The 18144-nt window shown below is 50.1% G+C and overlaps 5 protein-coding genes; 2 read left to right on the top strand and 3 right to left on the bottom strand.

Annotated features, from left to right (window-relative positions):
* Positions 1 to 3304: 3304 nt before the first annotated feature.
* FFUJ_00433 (uncharacterized protein) lies at positions 3305 to 6261 on the top strand (the record flags this gene model as incomplete). XM_023573299.1 has 3 exons in its annotated part: positions 3305 to 4072; positions 4125 to 4487; positions 4540 to 6261. The coding sequence occupies 3 exons, from the start codon at positions 3305 to 3307 to the stop codon at positions 6259 to 6261; spliced, it is 2853 nt and encodes a 950-aa protein (XP_023425043.1).
* Positions 6262 to 6429: 168 nt separating this feature from the next.
* On the bottom strand, positions 6430 to 7446 carry FFUJ_00432 (uncharacterized protein; the record flags this gene model as incomplete). The annotated part of the gene is made up of 1 exon (XM_023573300.1): positions 6430 to 7446. The coding sequence occupies one exon, from the start codon at positions 7444 to 7446 to the stop codon at positions 6430 to 6432; it is 1017 nt and encodes a 338-aa protein (XP_023425044.1).
* A 594-nt stretch (positions 7447 to 8040) lies between these two features.
* Positions 8041 to 9139, bottom strand: FFUJ_00431 (related to NUDIX family hydrolase; the record flags this gene model as incomplete). XM_023573301.1 has 2 exons in its annotated part: positions 8041 to 8675; positions 8728 to 9139. The coding sequence occupies 2 exons, from the start codon at positions 9137 to 9139 to the stop codon at positions 8041 to 8043; spliced, it is 1047 nt and encodes a 348-aa protein (XP_023425045.1).
* A 1280-nt stretch (positions 9140 to 10419) lies between these two features.
* FFUJ_00430 (probable ribosomal protein L23.e, cytosolic) lies at positions 10420 to 11463 on the top strand (the record flags this gene model as incomplete). XM_023573302.1 has 5 exons in its annotated part: positions 10420 to 10433; positions 10890 to 10937; positions 10994 to 11240; positions 11298 to 11375; positions 11431 to 11463. The coding sequence occupies 5 exons, from the start codon at positions 10420 to 10422 to the stop codon at positions 11461 to 11463; spliced, it is 420 nt and encodes a 139-aa protein (XP_023425540.1).
* Positions 11464 to 12853: 1390 nt separating this feature from the next.
* On the bottom strand, positions 12854 to 17297 carry FFUJ_00429 (uncharacterized protein; the record flags this gene model as incomplete). XM_023573303.1 has 2 exons in its annotated part: positions 12854 to 13338; positions 13394 to 17297. 2 exons carry the CDS (start codon positions 17295 to 17297, stop codon positions 12854 to 12856), a joined length of 4389 nt encoding a protein of 1462 aa, XP_023425046.1.
* Between the last annotated feature and the right edge of the window lie 847 nt (positions 17298 to 18144).

Raw genomic sequence — 18144 nt, forward strand, 5'->3', positions numbered from 1 at the left:
CTCCAGTTGCTGCTGCGAGAGCACACCATCACAGAAGAAACTGTTGTGTCGTATGTATGCGACCGCGATAGCGTGCAGCTTCTTCCTTCATCGGTCTATCCACAAGGCATTGGATGGTGTAGATGGCGCGCCAATGACGGACCTCGGTCCTCTCTTGCGGCGTTGGATAGCCCAATCTGGGGCAGATGAGTCGGTTACGTGGTTGGCGCATCTCGGCCAGGATCCTTATCGGGGAGAAGGACGCCGTGTGTCTCCCGTGACCTCGGGTTCGTAATGGTTGCCGATATTCTGGCAATATTGACCTTTTCTAGCAGATCATGACAGCTCATCCAACATCTGGAATACTGCAGCTAAAGCTCCGGTATCTGTGTCGTGTCGTGGAGCACAATGGAACCAGTGAAACCTGGGCAACAGATCTATCCTTGTGGCTTCATTCGCCAGATTGGGGTCTCCATCGCATGGTCTGGGGAAGTTGTGCTCACAATCGAAAAACTCGCTTGCATTTCGCCATCTGCATCCAAAGTCATGCCTCAAAGTTACTCCAGGCTTTTGGCGCTCAAACCCCGCCCACGGCCCGGCTTGCCATATTGGAACCCTGAAACTTACATGCATCAAGCCATCCCACACAACCATCCCTCTTTAAGCCAGCGAATCAAGCATTAAGAATCCTTGACATCACCACGACCTGGCGGCACGGATTGGCCTTTCCTGCGGCCATATTTGATCACATTTTCATGGCTGTGGCAAGTTGAGGCTCTGCGTCGATTATATTTCGAGATTGGCGCCGCGATCTCACCGAATTCAGCATCTCGAACCGTCATCCACCATGCGCGTTATACAACTGTTACATGTTCGTCCCTCACTGGTGGAATGTAGAGTGAAGTGGGATGCTTGGACTACGATCCTATACGGAATCGGACCTCCGTGCTGCACCATTGAAGTGAGAATCGCGCCTGCGCAAGGGAAAGTGGTATTACGCTGGAGCTCATGGTAGCTGAAGGTGTGAGGTCCTTGCGACTGAGCTCACACCAAAGGTTGCGTGGGTGCATTAGCTTGAAGAGCTAAAGCGACCTGATGGCGACCATGATCTGAGCCAATATTATAGTGACAAGACAGGGAGTATCAAACAAAGGAGCCACAATCCTTTTATCGTAACGTCGCCGGCTCCGATGCGGCCCCTTTGGCCTTTGAGGATGTGATTCGCCTCCCGCACCGGAGCTAGTGGGGCCGGACCGTAACGGTGCCTAGTTATTTTTCATGATTATAACGAGCTCCGGTATCGAATGCAGAGTTTGTCAAATTATGAAAGAAATGTTGCACCAAAGCTGCAATTGATCGCACTGTGATGGTCATTACGGGAGATCCAAGCGACAACACGTCGATGGGGATCCCACCATCAAAGAGATCAGCTGCCAGTGAAGTCGCAGCCTACCTCAGCGAGATAAGGACCTCCGGGCAGACAATACTGTTATCGCACGTTGGATAAGTTTTGATGTGTTTAATTCCGCTGTCAGGAATCAGTCGCATATTGACGGCCTACGAGATCTGCCAATCGCAGCTCTCAATTGGCGTCACATCACGTCTAATCGGATGCGTCAAGTGATACCAACTATCTGGGTTGCCTTAAACCTTCGATCCCACTATCATGACGTGCGGGAGGCGATCCCACGTTGTGAAAGGCGATGAATGCAAGGCAGCCGAGTTGTGATGTATCAGAAAATGCCATCCTTCTAAGAACCCCTTGTGCAAAAGGAGTTGAAGAGAGGACATGCCGGGTTCGTAGGGCTTGTGGTACACAAATGCCGAGGATCTCCTGGTAACTACTGATAAGCTTGATTTATGAGTGGGTGTTTACTAATAATTCTTGGCCTGGTTTGGGGATTTGGGAGCATCTTGGCTTATGAGAGTTGCGATGAGACGTCATTCCCATCAGATGCCTCTTGCATGTGAAGATCAACGGTCCTCGGATATCCTTAGCTTTACTGAGTTTGCTCGAATTAAGTTGAGAATGATAATTAGTCCAGCTCGCTAATCGTTCAAGTCGACAGCGGATTCTAGGATGTTACCCTCACGGAGAGTCCGTCAATTCAACACAAGCTCGGTGGTAGTCGGTCCCCGTCTTCCATGATTGCTACCAATAGGCGTACGCATTGACTCATCACTCTCCTAGACTACCACTCACGATATGGCTACCTATTGCTCACTGCACTGTGGCCAACAAGCGAGCCCCTCTCCGGTCGGGTCAACGGACAGCCGTGTTGACAGTTGAGGGCAAATGACCTCGTGGAACGGAAGGGTCGGAGTCGCGAAATTGCGAAATGATTCCATAAGTTAACGTTTACATCGAATTATATCCACCAGCGGAATCAACCATAAGTTGACAGTTTTTTGTTATTCAACTCTCGAGAGACAAAAGTGAAGTGACTTATATCAAGTGAAAACGTGCGTGATTCTTTGATGACGACACGGTCGACTCTGAGCTCTAATGCTACTACCTAACGCGGAATTAGTGCTGACTCCCTCAACGATGAATGAATAATCATGGAATGAAACTGTCAAATAAGAGTCTAGAATCTCCCCAAGCCCAAGCCAGATGTTAGTGTCCCTCTCTGTCCGCCACGGAGCCGAGTGAGGTGTTAACCCCGTCTGTCTCCGCCGCCCGCACTATCGCCCTACCTACCTAACTAAATCGAAGAATCACAAGGACGTGCATCCCCGGGATTTTAGGGGCGTCTAGGGCGTCTGGGCGCTGTCAGCTCGGATCGTTTTCTCGAGTAGAGCTGGCGTTGGTGCCAAGGCCGGCACCACGCTAGTTAGTTTTTAAAGGGATCATCAATACGACAAACAACTAGCAGACCTCCACTGGCTGCCCTGCCCGCCCTGATCAGAAGTGCCCTAGAACTCTGAACCCCCCACCTCATCTTCCTCTCCAACTCAATCACAGACCAAACGTTCTGCGTCTTTTCTCACCTTATGTTTCACGAAACCAGCCTTCTCAGCCTCTTCTTGGCTTTTTGAGGGCTTCACGACAGGTTCTCTGTCTACAGCTGCATGATTTGACGTTACGCATTTCCTCACCTTGCATTGCAGTCGAGGTTTGGTCAGCCTGCCTTACCGCACCCGCATCCGTATCGCATCCAACGTTGATGGCCTCGTCCGCATTCCGTTCATCCCTTGTCCGAGCCCGAGTCCGCGGATTCTCCGTACATCATCTGCCTGGCCAATTCCACGTTTTTCGAACATCGTAAACAATCTATCGTTGTCGCCATCTTTGACTTGATCTTACCCTCAAGACGATACAACGATGTCGGGCTACCTCGAGGGCCTGGCCCTCGGATTCGGCTACAATGTATCTGAGGGGCTTGATTCTGCGCAACAGTCCACAGCATCGCCTTCATCCAATACCCAGCAAGATGCTTCGTCCCACACCCAACCAAATTCTTTTCAAGGCAATGTTACTGTCTATCAGACAACAGGGCCTGACGCCCATACAAGCCCAATCCACCTGCCCGGAAGCAATACGCCCGCCCTGAATCCGCGATCATGCGTAACCTGCCGCCGTCGGAAAGTTCGATGCGACAAGCAGATGCCGTGTTCCAACTGTCGTCGAGCACAGATTCCCTGTGTCTTCCCCGCCCCCGGAAGAGCGCCGCGACAGCCGCGCCGAAAAGACCCAAACGCGCCCACCAAGAACTCAAGTCAGCGCGAGATGGAATTGATGAAGAGGCTTAGGAAGTTGGAGGGCATTGTGGAAGAGCTAAGCGGTCAGATTGAGGTTGAGTCTGGCGGTAAAGGCCCCTCGTCAACCAATTCACCTGAGGCGCATGCAGGTCAAAGCACATCGTTTGAGGCCTCGGCGCATAACACTCAAAGACAATCGTCGAATGCAGGGTCTCACGCAGGCAACATTGGAAGGACTGATGACAGCCCAAGGGGAAGTGATGCTACAAGCGAACAGAGCGAGACTGCTCGCAAGAATATGCATAAGAAGTTTGGGCGATTGGTTTTGAGCGACACTGGAGGAAGCCAAAGATACGTTAGTCATGGTTTTTGGTCGAAACTCAATGACGAGGTTGGTCAGTCCCTGTTATCGTTGCGAATGTTTGACTGACTCCGTCTACCAGCTCGATTCAATACGTGAAGAGACTCAGAAGCTTACTGATGAAGACTTGGATGAGTCTGAGGAGGATGAAACTCCAGATACCTCACCCGCATCCGCACTCTCGGGAAATCACAACGCCTGGATATTTGGTTATCGCTCTGCGGACGTGGATCTCGATAAATACTGGCCCCTGCCTTCCCATATACCATTTCTATGGTCTGTCTATCAGGAGAATGTGGAACCGTTGCTCAAGGTCCTGCACATTCCAACCATGGAGCCCATCTTTCGAGATGCGCGAAAAGATCACAAACAACTGTCTCCTGCAAACGAGGCGCTCGTCTGGTCAATATACTACGCTGCACTTACATCACTAGAACCTGACGAGGTAAGAAGACTCCCTTAACTAAAAAACGGAGAATACTAACTTACGGACTCAGGTGCGAGCTAATCTTGGCCTCAACAAGGAGGATGTTGTTGTGCAGTACCGTTTCGCAGTCGAGCAAGCCCTCGCGAAAGCCAACTTCCTGAACTCATTGGAGACTCCAATCATGCAAGCGTTGATCATCTTTATTCTCGTGGTCAAGGGCCAAGATGGAAGTCGTTTCTGTTGGTCTTTAACCGGGTTGGTAGCGCACCTTGCTCAAGGCATGGGCCTCCATCGCGATGGGTCGCACTTCGACCTAAGTCCCTTTGAAACAGAGATGCGAAGGCGTCTCTGGTGGGCGTTACTTCTATTGGATCTTAGATCAGCCGATGAGCTGGGTACTGATCTTATCATCCAAGACTTTAATTATGATACACAGATGCCGAGCAATATCAATGATACCGATATCAAGCCCGACTCAACGGAGGCCCCAGAGCCCAGAGAAGGTCACTCTGACTGTTCGCTCGCACTTGTTCGTTTCGAAATTGCTGGCTTTGGAAGGCGTCTGGTTCGACTTTCTTCCGCCTCGATGTCATTCTGCCCCCAAGGAATGCCTTACAAGGACACCAGCCTCGCGGAGCGAGAACGCATGCTCATCGAGGTTTACAATAGAGTGGAGGAAAAGTTTTTGAAACACCACACTGGCGATTCTGATCCGTTGCATTGGATGGCTGCTTCAATTGCGCGCATCATTATGGCCAAGATGACGTTAGTAATTTACCAGCCGGTCCTCTTCCCAGGCTCCGAGGGTGAAGGTACACTTTCGGAAGAGGCAAAAGAACGTGCTTACGTTGCAGCGATTGAGATTGCGGAATACAATCACATCTTGAATAACGACTCGAGGTCTAAGCAGTTTAGGTGGCTGTTCAAAACCTACACCAACTGGTCGGCTATGGCCTACTTCCTCATCGCCAGTTGCCGTCGGCCGTGGACTCCTCTTGTCGAACGCGGGTGGGAAGCCGTCAGTGGATACGAGGGTGGACCAGGACAACTGGTGCGATCTGCCGAATACGCAACTGTTGTGATGCCTATCAGAAAACTCTACATGAGAGCCCAAAGGCACCGCGCAGCAGAAATTACTCGACTTCGCGGAAATCCTGAAGAGGCACGTCGGCTGGAATTCGAAGAGAGGACGAACCCCAGATATCAGGCTAGATTTGGGCAAGATGCGGACGGTGCAGTAAACAAGATGGAGGAAATCAGAGAGAAATGGAAGGCTCTGGTGCGGTCTGACGGAAGCAACGTACCAATCTCGACGCCAGCTGAGCTGAGCCCTGTCATGCCACTGTCGATGCTCCAGCCAAAACAAGAACAAACACCATCCCGCCCTCGGACACCATCAGCCTACGACGTTCCTGGAACGCTCGATCTCTCTGATACGACCATGGGCTACATGAATGACCTAATGGCAGACACCACACCCTTCCCCATGGTGAATTTCTGGCCACTGCAGGACGTCGGCTCTGTTCAAATCAAGGCCATGGGTACGGGAATGACGCCAATGCAAAACACGTCTCAGTTACCGCAAGATGCGACTCAACCAGGAGATACTGGCCAACATTTCTCACCACAGACCCTGCAATTCACCAAGGACGACAACCCACCGCCTTACCTATGGGGCGGACAGTTCCCGTCAATAAACTCAAACTTTGATAATACAGGCTTGGACGATGTTGATATGCTTGGAGATGACTTCAACTGGCATACCTGGAGCCAGAATGTTCGCGGTTTGTAGATAGGATCGTACTGAGATACACGGTCACTGACAGACTGTGTTGCCAGATAGTCGATATTGATTGATCATCGGGAGTGTATTGGGAGTAACTAACTACCTTGCCTGTCTATTATGTATGATACCCGGCGGAATAAACATGAGGTGGACGTCAATAATTCTAGACCATCTTCAACAAGAACCCATCCTTGACAGGGGATGATCGTTCTGTACGTGGCCAGTTGCGTGTAGAAATGTCCACAAGTGGCGGTCCGGGCTCTTCCACCCACCATGCGTATGTTCAAGAACAAATCTTGCCAGGTAATGGTTGTTCACATAGGGAACAACGTCTCTCGCCACTAGCAATTCCTGATTGTTCTGCCCGAAGCAACTGGCTTCAGCCTTCGAATGATGAAATCGATCAAAGGCATAAAGTCCATAAACCGCAGGGCATATGCCCCCTCTGAGGAGGAGGGTAGTCAGGAACAAACGGTACATCCGCCCGTTTCCGTCTAAAAAGGGGCGGATCAGGATAAAGCGCTGGCAGAATCGGCTGGCATCGCAGATCCAATCATAGACAGCCTCCTTTGTGAGCTGTTGCATATTTGCAGGGTCCATTTCCACCATGAGGTCGTTGATCATGCTGGGCATAGCCGTAGTGATATCGGCTGAGTTCAAGAAACGCATGTCGTTGGGCGGGTTCCATTCGCGATATTTCCCGCTGTAGGCCGTCCAAGATATTTGCGGGTCGAGATCGATCTTGTAGGTAAGAATGTGGTGTGCCTCCTTCAAGGTGGCCTCATCAAGGTCTTGTCTATCGAGGACGGTCTTTTGAATCAGGTACTTTGCAGCCTGGGCGAGCTGCAGTGTTTCCCGGTAACTTTGCAGGATACGTTCAGGCGACGCGGGGATGTTCCTGAATTCCAAGTGCTGTTTGAGCTCTTCGTACTCATAATCGTTCCGAGTGATCTCTTCTGGGATATGAAGCCTTTCCTCAAAGACTGCACAACAAAGTCTGTAGGTTGTTGGGAGACTTCCGCCTGCGCGCGCGATCATGTTTGATCCGTAGAGCATGCGACTGAGAACCTCCATTAAGTGATAGGCCTCTTTGCCCGTGTGTCGGCTGAGGGCCATATCGAACCGAAGAGGTTCCATATTTTGCATTGCCATGACGGCGGAAGGATCAGGCTCCATCTTGATAGCTGCCATGATAACGGAAGGGTTTAGTATATAGAGTGTGCTTTGGAGAATGGAATATGCTGATGATATTTACCTAAGAGTTGAGAGAAAAAGCGTCGGGTTGAGAGAAAGAAAAGATTGGGGGGGGAGGGATGGAAAGGGAATGCATTTATAGGCACCTGAGGTAGGCCTGGGGAAGGAGTTGCTTGACTGCAGAGAAAGAAGGAGGAGAGCTCCCAGAATGGAAGTTTATGGTCTGAACTGGAAGTAGAGGTACCTACCTAGGAAGTCGTGGCTATGAAGTGAATGGAACTTGCCTAAAGCTTCCTGATTATGAGTGGTTGAGGATGGTTCTCGGAACTATGAGTCGAAGTTTATGCCGAAGTTTAGAATAGGTACCTAAGCTTCCTAAATTATAATAGGTCAGGATGACTCTCTATGCTAGGTATAGAAGGGGTTCTTCCATCGATGATAGGGTATCTACCAAACTCAGAGTCTCGTGATGATGTACGGTGTCTCTCTTGCCTTGTTATTTACTGGCTCATTTAACTTGCGTACGTGGATCAACCGTGAATGCAAATCTCATCCTCGATCTCATTCGGCGGTTTCTATGTCTACGAAAACTCAGAGCTTCTCGCTATCAGCTTTAACCTTTCTCTCCTCTTCCAGGGCATCTTCTCTTCGCCTCACTTCGACATTGGTCGGTCCTCCTTTGCCAAAGTTCACAAGCACCACATGTTCCCAATCACCACCTCTCTCGGAGCCCCTGAGCTCTGGTCCTGGTTTGTCCAATCCGAGAACTATTCTCTTGTCCTGTTGCCTAATGAAGAGATTATGAGGACTCATGACTTTCTCGCTCCATGGAATCATGGCTGTCCTGTGTGCTTGGCCCTTTTCTGTCTCTGCTGTCGGCACTCGGTTCAGAAAGGACAGTAAGTTTTCTCTCTGTGCTGAGATTTGACGAGATCCTTGTCCGTCTGACGATACTTTTGAATTCTGGAAGACTTTGGCGACTAAACTTAGGAGGAAGTACTGCGGTGGGAATAGGATGATGCTATTTGTGGCGGCGCGGGCGAGAAATGATTCCGCAGGTGCAAAGAGGGCTGCTGTGTGTTCAATGCCATTGTCTGGTGTTGGTATGAGCATCTCTGATGGTATGTCACCTTGTGACTGCGGTAACATGTAGAGATACATTTGCGTAGTGAAGCGTTTTGTGTTGGTGGCGGGTGTGATCCAGCGAGTAAAGGGGATGAGGCCATCTGTTCTCGGTCAATAATCACTTAGCAATAGTCTATGTCGATTCATTCTTACCCAAGTCTGGCTCAGCGCCTACTGACTTTAGCCACTCTAGGAACTTGACTTGGTTCCCATGTATCATTTTCCTTGCAGTGTCTCTATCCTCGACTGTCAAGTTTACCAGCTCGTTGTCCTTCTTGGCCAATAAGATACCAGTCTCTTCAAAAGTCTCTCTGATAGCACCAATTCTGTACGCGAGTCCATCGTGGTGTCTCTCTGGCGATTCTTCAGCCGGTATGATACCATCATGATAAGGGTCTAGATTTCCGCCGGGGAAGACATGCGCTGAGGCGAATGATGTAGAGGTGTGTACGCGGTGAAGTAGTAGGACCTCATTGACAGGCGACACTAGGAGAACTGAAGAACTTGGCCGTGGCTCTGAAGGCGGAGGCTTGTTTCCTGAGGACGAGTGGCTCCGTGAAGTCATAATAGGCAGATATATCCGGGGTATGAAGTTGAAGTTTTGTCTATGAGCGGTCAAGTTTGTGTCACGGAAGAGTTGACGCGACAGGGACCGTCGAGTGACACAAAATAACAAAGACATGAGGAGTAAATAGGTGTATAGATTCACATATGGCCAATAGATTCGCAGTATGACTATAAGCCAATACTTGTAGGGGGCATGTGAGGTCTGAAGCGCGGTTCAAGTGACGTCGAGCCGAGGTCCCGCTTGGTGATGGCTTGGGATCGGCTCCGAATGACCGGCCGGCCACAGACCCCGCTTCGCCGGAGACAGATTCCCCTGACTCAAGAATGAGTAGAGTATATCGTTGATTTATTGCCGAAGCTATGTTGGACTTTTACAGACCACATGTTATTATTGTCAAGAATGGGGAGGGATGGTGGTTGAGTTGCCAGTGTTTATAATATGATTGCTGAAACTAGTGACTTATACGATAACAAAACCAAGCTTAGATTTACACCAGCCAGTTTAAACTGTTAGGCATTAAATGTTTTTTCAAGGCCAATTCTAATCAGAGATTAATGTCACATAAATCTTAAACAGTAAGAGATTGAAGTCATGCCAGCTATGTTAATTTAACTGCTTAATATAATACTTATTCCAGGGTAGACTGGTAGTATTAACAACCAGAGCCCTCTGCACACAAACACAAGCTCTATTATTTAAAACTCCTATAATTACCATACATAAATAGGCGACTAACACAAATGAGTTAAGTATTAAAACACAAGGACGAACTTGTCAAGTTCATGTCAACACACACAAGCCTCTAAAACTGCAAAAAAGAAAGCACATCTCAATCATGAATATGTATTTATAGGAACAGCCCGATGCGGGGGTCGAACCCGCAACCTTGAGATTGTGAACTCTTAAGAGTCTCACGCTCTACCGATTGAGCTAACCGGGCGTGCTTCGCCGGGGATCAAGCCGGATTGATGGCAGCAGGAAGAGAAAGTTTATACTATATTGGCTGAACCAAGATGTGTGTGTGATTGAGGCACTTGGTTGTGGTGTGGGTTTTAGGAGTACTGCCAAGTGAGGGGCAGTGCTTGATTGGCTGACCCATTCTGCAGGTGCACTCCAGTCACGTGAACTGATCGCACCTTCCTCGTCTAGGGTTTGTCCCCCACGAAAAATCAAAATTGCCCTGAAAACTGAAGCTACTGTCAGTTTGTTCATCTCGAGACCCGAACCCGACCACGACCTCTTTCACGAAGTAACGCCACACTAACCCTTCAGACAAAATGGCCAAGATCTCGTAAGTAGCTCTCGAATACCCTCAACAGCTTTCGCTTCGCTTTAGGTCTCTCGTCTCGCTTCTCGCCATCTCGAATTTTGTCTGTCTGTCTCCTCCGTCATGGCTTTGCTCCGATGCGCAAAAAAGAGTTGGAAATTATTTCGAGTGCTGGTTTTGGCGGGGGTTTCAGGGCGACCAAGTTTGTGCCTGCGCACACAACGGAAATAAACGACATTATCTTGAGAAACACGGCATCACTGGGTTGACTGGTGACTACGAAATTCATTGCTCTTCTGCCTTGAATTTTTTTCAATTCGATTTGGACGACAATGGCTCGACAAACAAACGCTGTCTAAGCCTTGAAACCACCGACGGGCAGACTTTGGCAGAAAATTCGGCATGACGAAAAGGAGAACCAGAGACACAAAGACGAAATGTTAAGGACATCAAAAACAAAATACTGACTTGCTCTCACAGCCGTGGTGCCCCTGGTGGCAAGCTCAAGATGACCCTCGGTCTCCCTGTGTACGAAAACTCCCAATACCGTAACCCCCGAACCAGCAAACTAACTCCTTCTCCAGCGGTGCCGTCATGAACTGCGCCGACAACTCGGGTGCCCGAAACCTCTACATCATCGCCGTCAAGGGTATCGGTGCCCGCCTGAACCGATTGCCCGCCGGTGGTGTCGGTGACATGGTCATGGCCACCGTCAAGAAGGGAAAGCCCGAGCTCCGAAAGAAGGTTCACCCCGCCGTCATCGTCCGACAGTCCAAGCCCTGGAAGCGATTCGACGGTGTCTTCCTGTACTTTGAGGACAACGCTGGTGTTGTATGTACAACCTTTGCACACGAGACGAGACAAATGGAGACTAACATGCATGTGTAGATCGTCAACCCCAAGGGTGAGATGAAGGGCTCTGCCATCACTGGCCCTGTTGGTAAGGAGGCTGCTGAGCTGTGGCCCGTAAGTTCTTGTCCCAACTTTCGACTCACATTCACTGTACTAACATCCCTCCCAGCGTATTGCCAGCAACTCCGGTGTCGTCATGTAAAGTGCTTGCTTGCGAAAGAGAATCAAGGAAAGACAAAAGGGCGTGCGGTGCGTGGTGGTTGGGTTTCTGTCCCGAATGCGATCAGATAGAGCGCGGTAAAGAAACATCTGTTCCCCCCCTCCCCGCAAAGAACCTCTTTTATTTATTTCCCCCTCTTCCAACAAGAATTGGCAAAGGGGCGAAAAACTGGGTGAGGGTTGTTTTTTATCAAAATCGGGGCAATGTTCTTTTTATCTACTACTTTTAAAGTCGCTGGATTTGGCACAAGGCTCTTGCATTTCGGTTTGCGGCGTGTAAGGATGATTCACATACCAGGCATTCACATCAAGGACAAAACAAAAGTCACTTCAATCCATCTTCCCCTGGGCGTTGTGTTCTTTTTGGGTTAAACTATGTGCAATTCTTCTCGCCGTGAACCTGTGAAGTCATGATTAGTGATGTGCATGAAACTCGGCAGTCTAGACTGTCAAGTTCTACAGTTCAATATGCCAACGGATCCGTAATCTATCGATGAAATCTGCTGGAAATCCTGCTTGCAAGTCTTGATTGGTCCAGAAGAGCTGGTTATGCATACTCTTGCTGTCCATGTCGCGCAGCATCTACCCTATAGAAACAACTGGTTTATTCTTTACACCCTTTTCTTGCAATTGAGAGGTGTAGTGATAAGGACGATCTGTCTATAGACAAATTGGTCTATAACATTATCTGAATTCACAACGCAGCTGCTATTGTGCCCTGTTTACCTTACTATAGTTCAGAGATCGCTGACTTCACTTCTCGTTCGTCGTTGTGGTAATCAATATCTTCTACGAGTCGTTTAGTATTCGATCCATTTACAACACAATCACAATCACACCAAAACAGACATTAGATGTATATAACTTGACATTAAAATTCGTCTTTTAGGCGCTTGCTAATAAGCTCGCCACACCTTTTCTCACGCTATAAAACCTCCCAACTTGGACGAGTTGCCCATTTGATGCATGCCGAAACGATTATGCAAAGACCCCCTCATTCCATCGCATGCATATATTCATGTATGATGAATGAACATGAAGAAAGAATAAAACAAAACTAAAAACAAGACAAGAAACGAACGATGGTTCTTCGTATCTAGTGTACAAGAGAAAAGACGTGCATCGGAATCTGCATCCAAAAAACCTCTCTTGTTTGTTCCGTAGTATACAGAGTGGTTGTATGTATGTATATACCAGATGAGACTACATGCCTCGTGGTGGGTCGTGAGAGTTACATTGAGCTACTGGGCTGAAGGGCCAGAAGCTCGAGACGTTATTGCTTTTTTTTAATTCATATTTTTTTTGTTCTGTGTTTGTAGAAGTGTCGTCATTTGATGGCCAGTCTGGAGACCAGTCTCGTGCTCTCGTATCCTCTAGTAGGGGTACCCCATACCAGGCATTCCGTGGCTGTGGCCATGGCCGTGGTGCTGAGGGTGGCCATGCATGAAAGGAGGAGGCGGGTTTCCAGCTTGATGAGGAGGGGGAGGGGGAGGAGGAAGATGTTGAGGGTGACCTGGATGCATTGGGGGTTGTTGCTGCAGATGCATCGGGTGAGGCGGGTGCTGATGTTGATGCTGGTGAGGGTGATACTGGTGAGGAGGAAGCTCATGCTGATGAGGGTGCATCGGTGGCGGTTGATGCAGCATGGGTGGTTGCTGTGGTGGCATCTGTGGTTGATCAGGCTGCATCTGCATCTTAAGAGAGGAAGAATCCCTCTTAATGGTGGCTTTGCCTTTAGGCTTGTTGGGAGCGGCGACACCTGTTCTTTGCTCGGCTGCCGCTTGAGCAGCCTTCTTAGCCGCCAGGGTCGCCTTGCGTTTCTCAACGGCTCCAGCCATATTTCCATTGGCCCAACGATCTGTGATTGTGTTAGCTTGTGAATGGCAAAAAGAGAAACATGTTAGGAAACTTACTCTTCATCGATGCAGACATCTTCTCTGACTTGGTCATGGACTTGTAATCTTTGGGTGTATCATCTCCATCGTCCCCTGCGACAGATGGGGGAGCGGAGGGGGGTCCTGTAGCAGGAACAGCAGCAGCAGGAGGAAGCGCTTGAGGTGCGGGCGTCCCTCCGTTCCTAGCATCCTGGCCAGACCTGACCACTTTGATCTTTTGAATCTTGCGGCTGTTTGGCACTTGTGCTGGTTCGACAGAGGGAGCTGGTGTAGAAGCACTAGATGGAACCTCAGTGGTGGTGGTACCTCCGCTGGTTCGCTTGCCCTTCTTCTTGGGCGGTGCCTGAGCCAACTCTTCAGCTTCGTTGGGATCGTCGCGGAAGCGCTTCTGTCGCTTGGGTCGGAACGAATAAGATGACTCAGCAGTGTGGCCAGATGCTTCAGAGGAGGCGGTGGTAGGGCGAGAGTCGCCATTATCGGTGATCTCGTTTTCAGGCGTGACATCGGTATAGTAAGCCCTGGGAAGCTTGAGAGTAACAATGGCACGGCGGACAGGCGCCTTCTCTTCCTTCTCCTGCACTTCTTCTTCCTCTTGGGGTTCGTCATCGACAAACTCATTGGGATCAGCCTCTTCATACTTGACGGCAGGTCTGGCCCGGCCACGACGAGTAGTCTTTGCGGGCGATTCTTGTACTGGTTCCTCGGCGTCTGGTGTAGGGGCAGGTTCTTCGGTAACAGCAGCATTCTTGCCGCGACCACGCTTACGTCTAGTCTTGGGACCCGAAGCCTCATTGTCCGAGGCAGCCTCAGTGTTGAAGCTGACTGAAAGGTTGGTTTGAGTCTCATCCTCAGCGTTGGCGTTCTTGCGTCGACGACCACCACGAGTGGGAGGCACAGGTGTTGAGCTCCGACTGACATCCTGTGTTGCGGGATCGAAGAGCTGGACAGGCTTGCGCTGACGTTTGCCGACAACCTCATCCGTCTCAGTGGCCTTTGCGGTCTGTCGGGGCTGGTTTCGCAGAGATCGTCCACGCGTCATGATTCCGACCTGTTGTGTTTCGGGGTTTTGCTTGCCAATCTTTGAAGGATGAGGATCGTATTCAAAGCCGTAGGCAGCTGCCATAATACGATCTTGTCCTTGAAGATAACGGGTCTCATTGAGACCTTCCTTGTCGCGAGACTTGTAGCCCTTGACAGCGAATTCAGGTTCTTCATAGTTAAGGCCATGCTGGTTGAGGTTGCGAGTGCGGGCTTCGTACTTGGCATCGGCAGCTCGTCGACGGAGCGAGTTCTCGTAATCGTCAACAACACCGCCCAGGTCATTCCACTCATCCTGCCACTGAACCATGGAGACATTGACGGCCTCGAGGAGTTCGTATAGGTCTTCAGTTGACATGTCCTCGTAGTTCTCGAGGATGGAGATGTACTCCTCAGGGTCTCTGAGCTTTCTATATTTGTAATAACGTGTACGTCCTGGCACTTCCTGAGATTCAGAGACGTCAGCGTCATCACCATCATCTCCACCTGGAGCAGGTGAATTGAAAGCTGTAGGATCTGTGGAGTCGGCCACTGGAGAACCGCGTGTAGGAGTGTTCAGTGCGGGTGTAGGTGCTTCGAGGCCCGCCCCATCGACGATATCATACTGATCGTCCACCATGGGCTCCATGTCAGTGTCCTTTCCTTCAGGTGTTGTGTCATCATTGGCACCGTCTTCATCAGAGCGACGCTTCTTCTCTGGGTATAGTGTAAACTCCCCATCGACATAAGGCCTAAGATGTGACCAGCGGCCGGCGGGGGTAGGCTGTGGCATTGACTCTAGGGCAATTCGGGGAGCCACAGGCTTCTGGGGACTTGCTTTCGTGTCTGAGGGAGCAGAAGAAGCGGGGGTTTCGATGGTCTCAGTAGGAGGTGGAGTAGGAGCTTTCAGTTCGGTAGGGCTCGAAATGGTGGTAGGTTCCTCTTGAGTGACAGGAATCTCAGGTGAGTCTGGGATTAGAAGCTCGTCGGCAGTGGCCGGCACTTGTGCGGACTCTTTGTCTTTATTGTTTTCAACAGTCTTATTGTTTACCTTCTCATCCTTTGTGGAGTCGCCATTCACCTCCAAAGACGTGGGAACATCGTTGGAGGTGACATTTTGGGGAGATGCGACGTTCTCAACAGACTGTCGAAGCTCTTCAGTCTCTCGAGCAGGTGATGGTGATGGTGATGGTGGCTTTGAGGGTGACTTTGGTGGTGATGTAGAGCGAGCTCTTGAAGCAGAACGCGACGGCACAGCTGGGGGTAAAGCTGCTGTCGTGGACTTCTGTGCAGGTTCTTGTTCGGGCAATTGTGAAAGTTGTTCGAGTTCTTGTGTGAGCTCCGTGGGCGCTTGTGCAGGCTTGCTTACGCGCTCCTGCACAGGCTCCTGCACAAGCTCTTGTGTATCAAGAGGCGCGGCATCAGTCATTTCGACATCCTGAGTAGGATGCTCGTCCTGAGCAGAATCGATCTCCATGTTGTCCATTGCGTTCATCTTGTCGTCTTGATGAAGGTCGATTAGCTTGTCGGTTGCTGTAGGAAATTGATAGATGTTTGTGACGTGATGAGATGATTCTTGCTTGATGTTGGTATCTGTATCGGTGTTGTTGGTGTTGGTAAGAGAGAGAGCAGGCTCAGAAGAATCTTGAGGAAGAGGTTCGGTAGCGGGGACTTCAGCAACTCCATTGACAGGCATAGGCAGTGGCTCAGATGCGGGAACAATAGTTGAGTGAGCAGATTCACTCTTATTGTTCTCGTCGGCTGTAATTGGCAGATGTGCTATTGTCGGTGCTGGCACCGGCTCTGACACTGGCGCTGCCACTGCCTCTGTTATTACCTCTGGTTCCACTTCAACTGGATGAGAATCTAGCACTGCCGTGGCAGCTGGTTCAGATTGTGCATCTGCCACTGCCACTGCTGGTGGCTTTACTTCATTAACATCTTCTGCAGCCGGTGACTTATGCGCTGTACTCAGTGATTCCGGCTCGGGTTCCACTTTGGGAAGTTTTTCGGCCTGCGGCTCTGTAGGTTGAGATGCAGGTTCCTCGATAGAGGTTCGTGTAGGTTCCACAACAGAAGAAACTGTGTCTGAGGAGATTTGCTCAACCTGGGGAACGGGTAAGGTTTCTTTTGTTTCAAGCTGGTGTTGATTCTCACCAACTTGAGGAGCGGCAAATGCATCCTTGGTGGACTCATTATGGGGGGACTTTTTAGGTGAGTCCTTTGATGGCATCTTATTCTGGGGGGATGAGTTATTTGAAGCGGCGTCTCTCAGCTCAGAGTCATCGACATCTGAGTAATAGGCACCGACTTCAATCGTGTCTTGAACGTCGTTATCATCATCTTGCAAGGCAGCTTGATGATATGCCTTGAGGTCACTGGATTTTCGAGTCGGATTCCTCCGGCGATTGGACGGGGTGTCAGCACCCATGGAGGCGCCTCGCCTCTTAGAGTCATTGCTGTAAAAGTCATCTGTGTCAAAGTTGACCTCAGACCTTCTCTTTTTGCCGCGTGCTGAAGAAGTGGAATTGGGAACGATGACATCGTCGTCGATGTGCTCAAACGTGTAATCCACGCGAGCACGCTTACGAAGACTGTGGCCGCCCTTTTTGGGCCCATGCTCACCCTCATCAGGAATTGGATAGTTATCCATAGTAGTAGAACGCTTCTTGGCATTCGAATTGCGACTACTGCTTGGAGAAGAGAAAGTGAAGGCGTGTTGGAGAGGTTTGGCTGAGCGGCGGCCACCAACGCCTACACCTTGAGGCGTTGTGGTGGTATTAGTGTGAGAAACAACAGGACTTGTGAGTGGATTCAGGTCAAAGGAAGCCTCTGAAGTAGAAGTAGGAGAAGCAGAAGCTCCTAACGGACGGCGACGTTGAGGCATCCGGCGCGAGCGATCCATTGTACAGCCAGGACAGGCTTGTAAGTTCTGTCTGGCCCGAGAGAGATTTTGAATGGTTGGATGGGATGAGGCTGGGATCCAAGTTTACAGCAAGGACGTGTAGTTAGTGGCCAGCCGGGCCCGCGAGAGGCGTCATGCGAGTGAATCCACGAGACGGGTAACTTATTAAGAGCGCAATGCCAAATATCAGGGAATACGTGCAAGCCTGAAAATTTATGACCAGACAGGCGCAGCCTCGAAAGAGGACGAGGCTCAAAGTGCGTGGATATGAATGAATGAATGAGATGAGCGTGTCGGATGGAGTAAGAGAAACAAGCCAGGGCAGAGAAAGAATTTTGAAGTACAGGACAGGGAATTGGCGGCAACTTGCAAAAAAGGACAAGACACGACAGACGGGCCCGAGTAAAAGTAAAAGTAAAACGCAAGACAAAGGCTAAAAAGACGCCCTTAACAATGGGAAGTGACCTGATACGCACGCCTTGATACCGGAGGCGACGGTTTAACCAAGAGTGCAGTGCAATATATGACAAGAGGCGTGTGTGATGAAGACGAGACAGTCTCCTTTTGGCTCTGATGTTGGTCTCCCGTCGATTTTCTCAAGGTGTCGTGGTCTGGTCCGTCCGAATAAGCCAGCCAAGGCTAGACCCGCCTGGGGCCTCTTCTGTTAGTGGTATCCCGGCCACTGAAAGACCCAATCTCTCGCAAGGCTCAGGGACCTGGCAAACCCGTCAGTACGTACCCGCCCCAGCGTCCCCTTCTCCGGGGTTCCTCCAGACCAATCAGGCAATTCTATTTCCACGGAACTACACGGCGCTAGTACAAGTCAGGTATGAGCATGACCGTGTCG

Source organism: Fusarium fujikuroi, chromosome FFUJ_chr01 (assembly GCF_900079805.1).
Source record: "Fusarium fujikuroi IMI 58289 draft genome, chromosome FFUJ_chr01".
Taxonomy (NCBI): Eukaryota; Fungi; Ascomycota; class Sordariomycetes; order Hypocreales; family Nectriaceae; genus Fusarium; species Fusarium fujikuroi.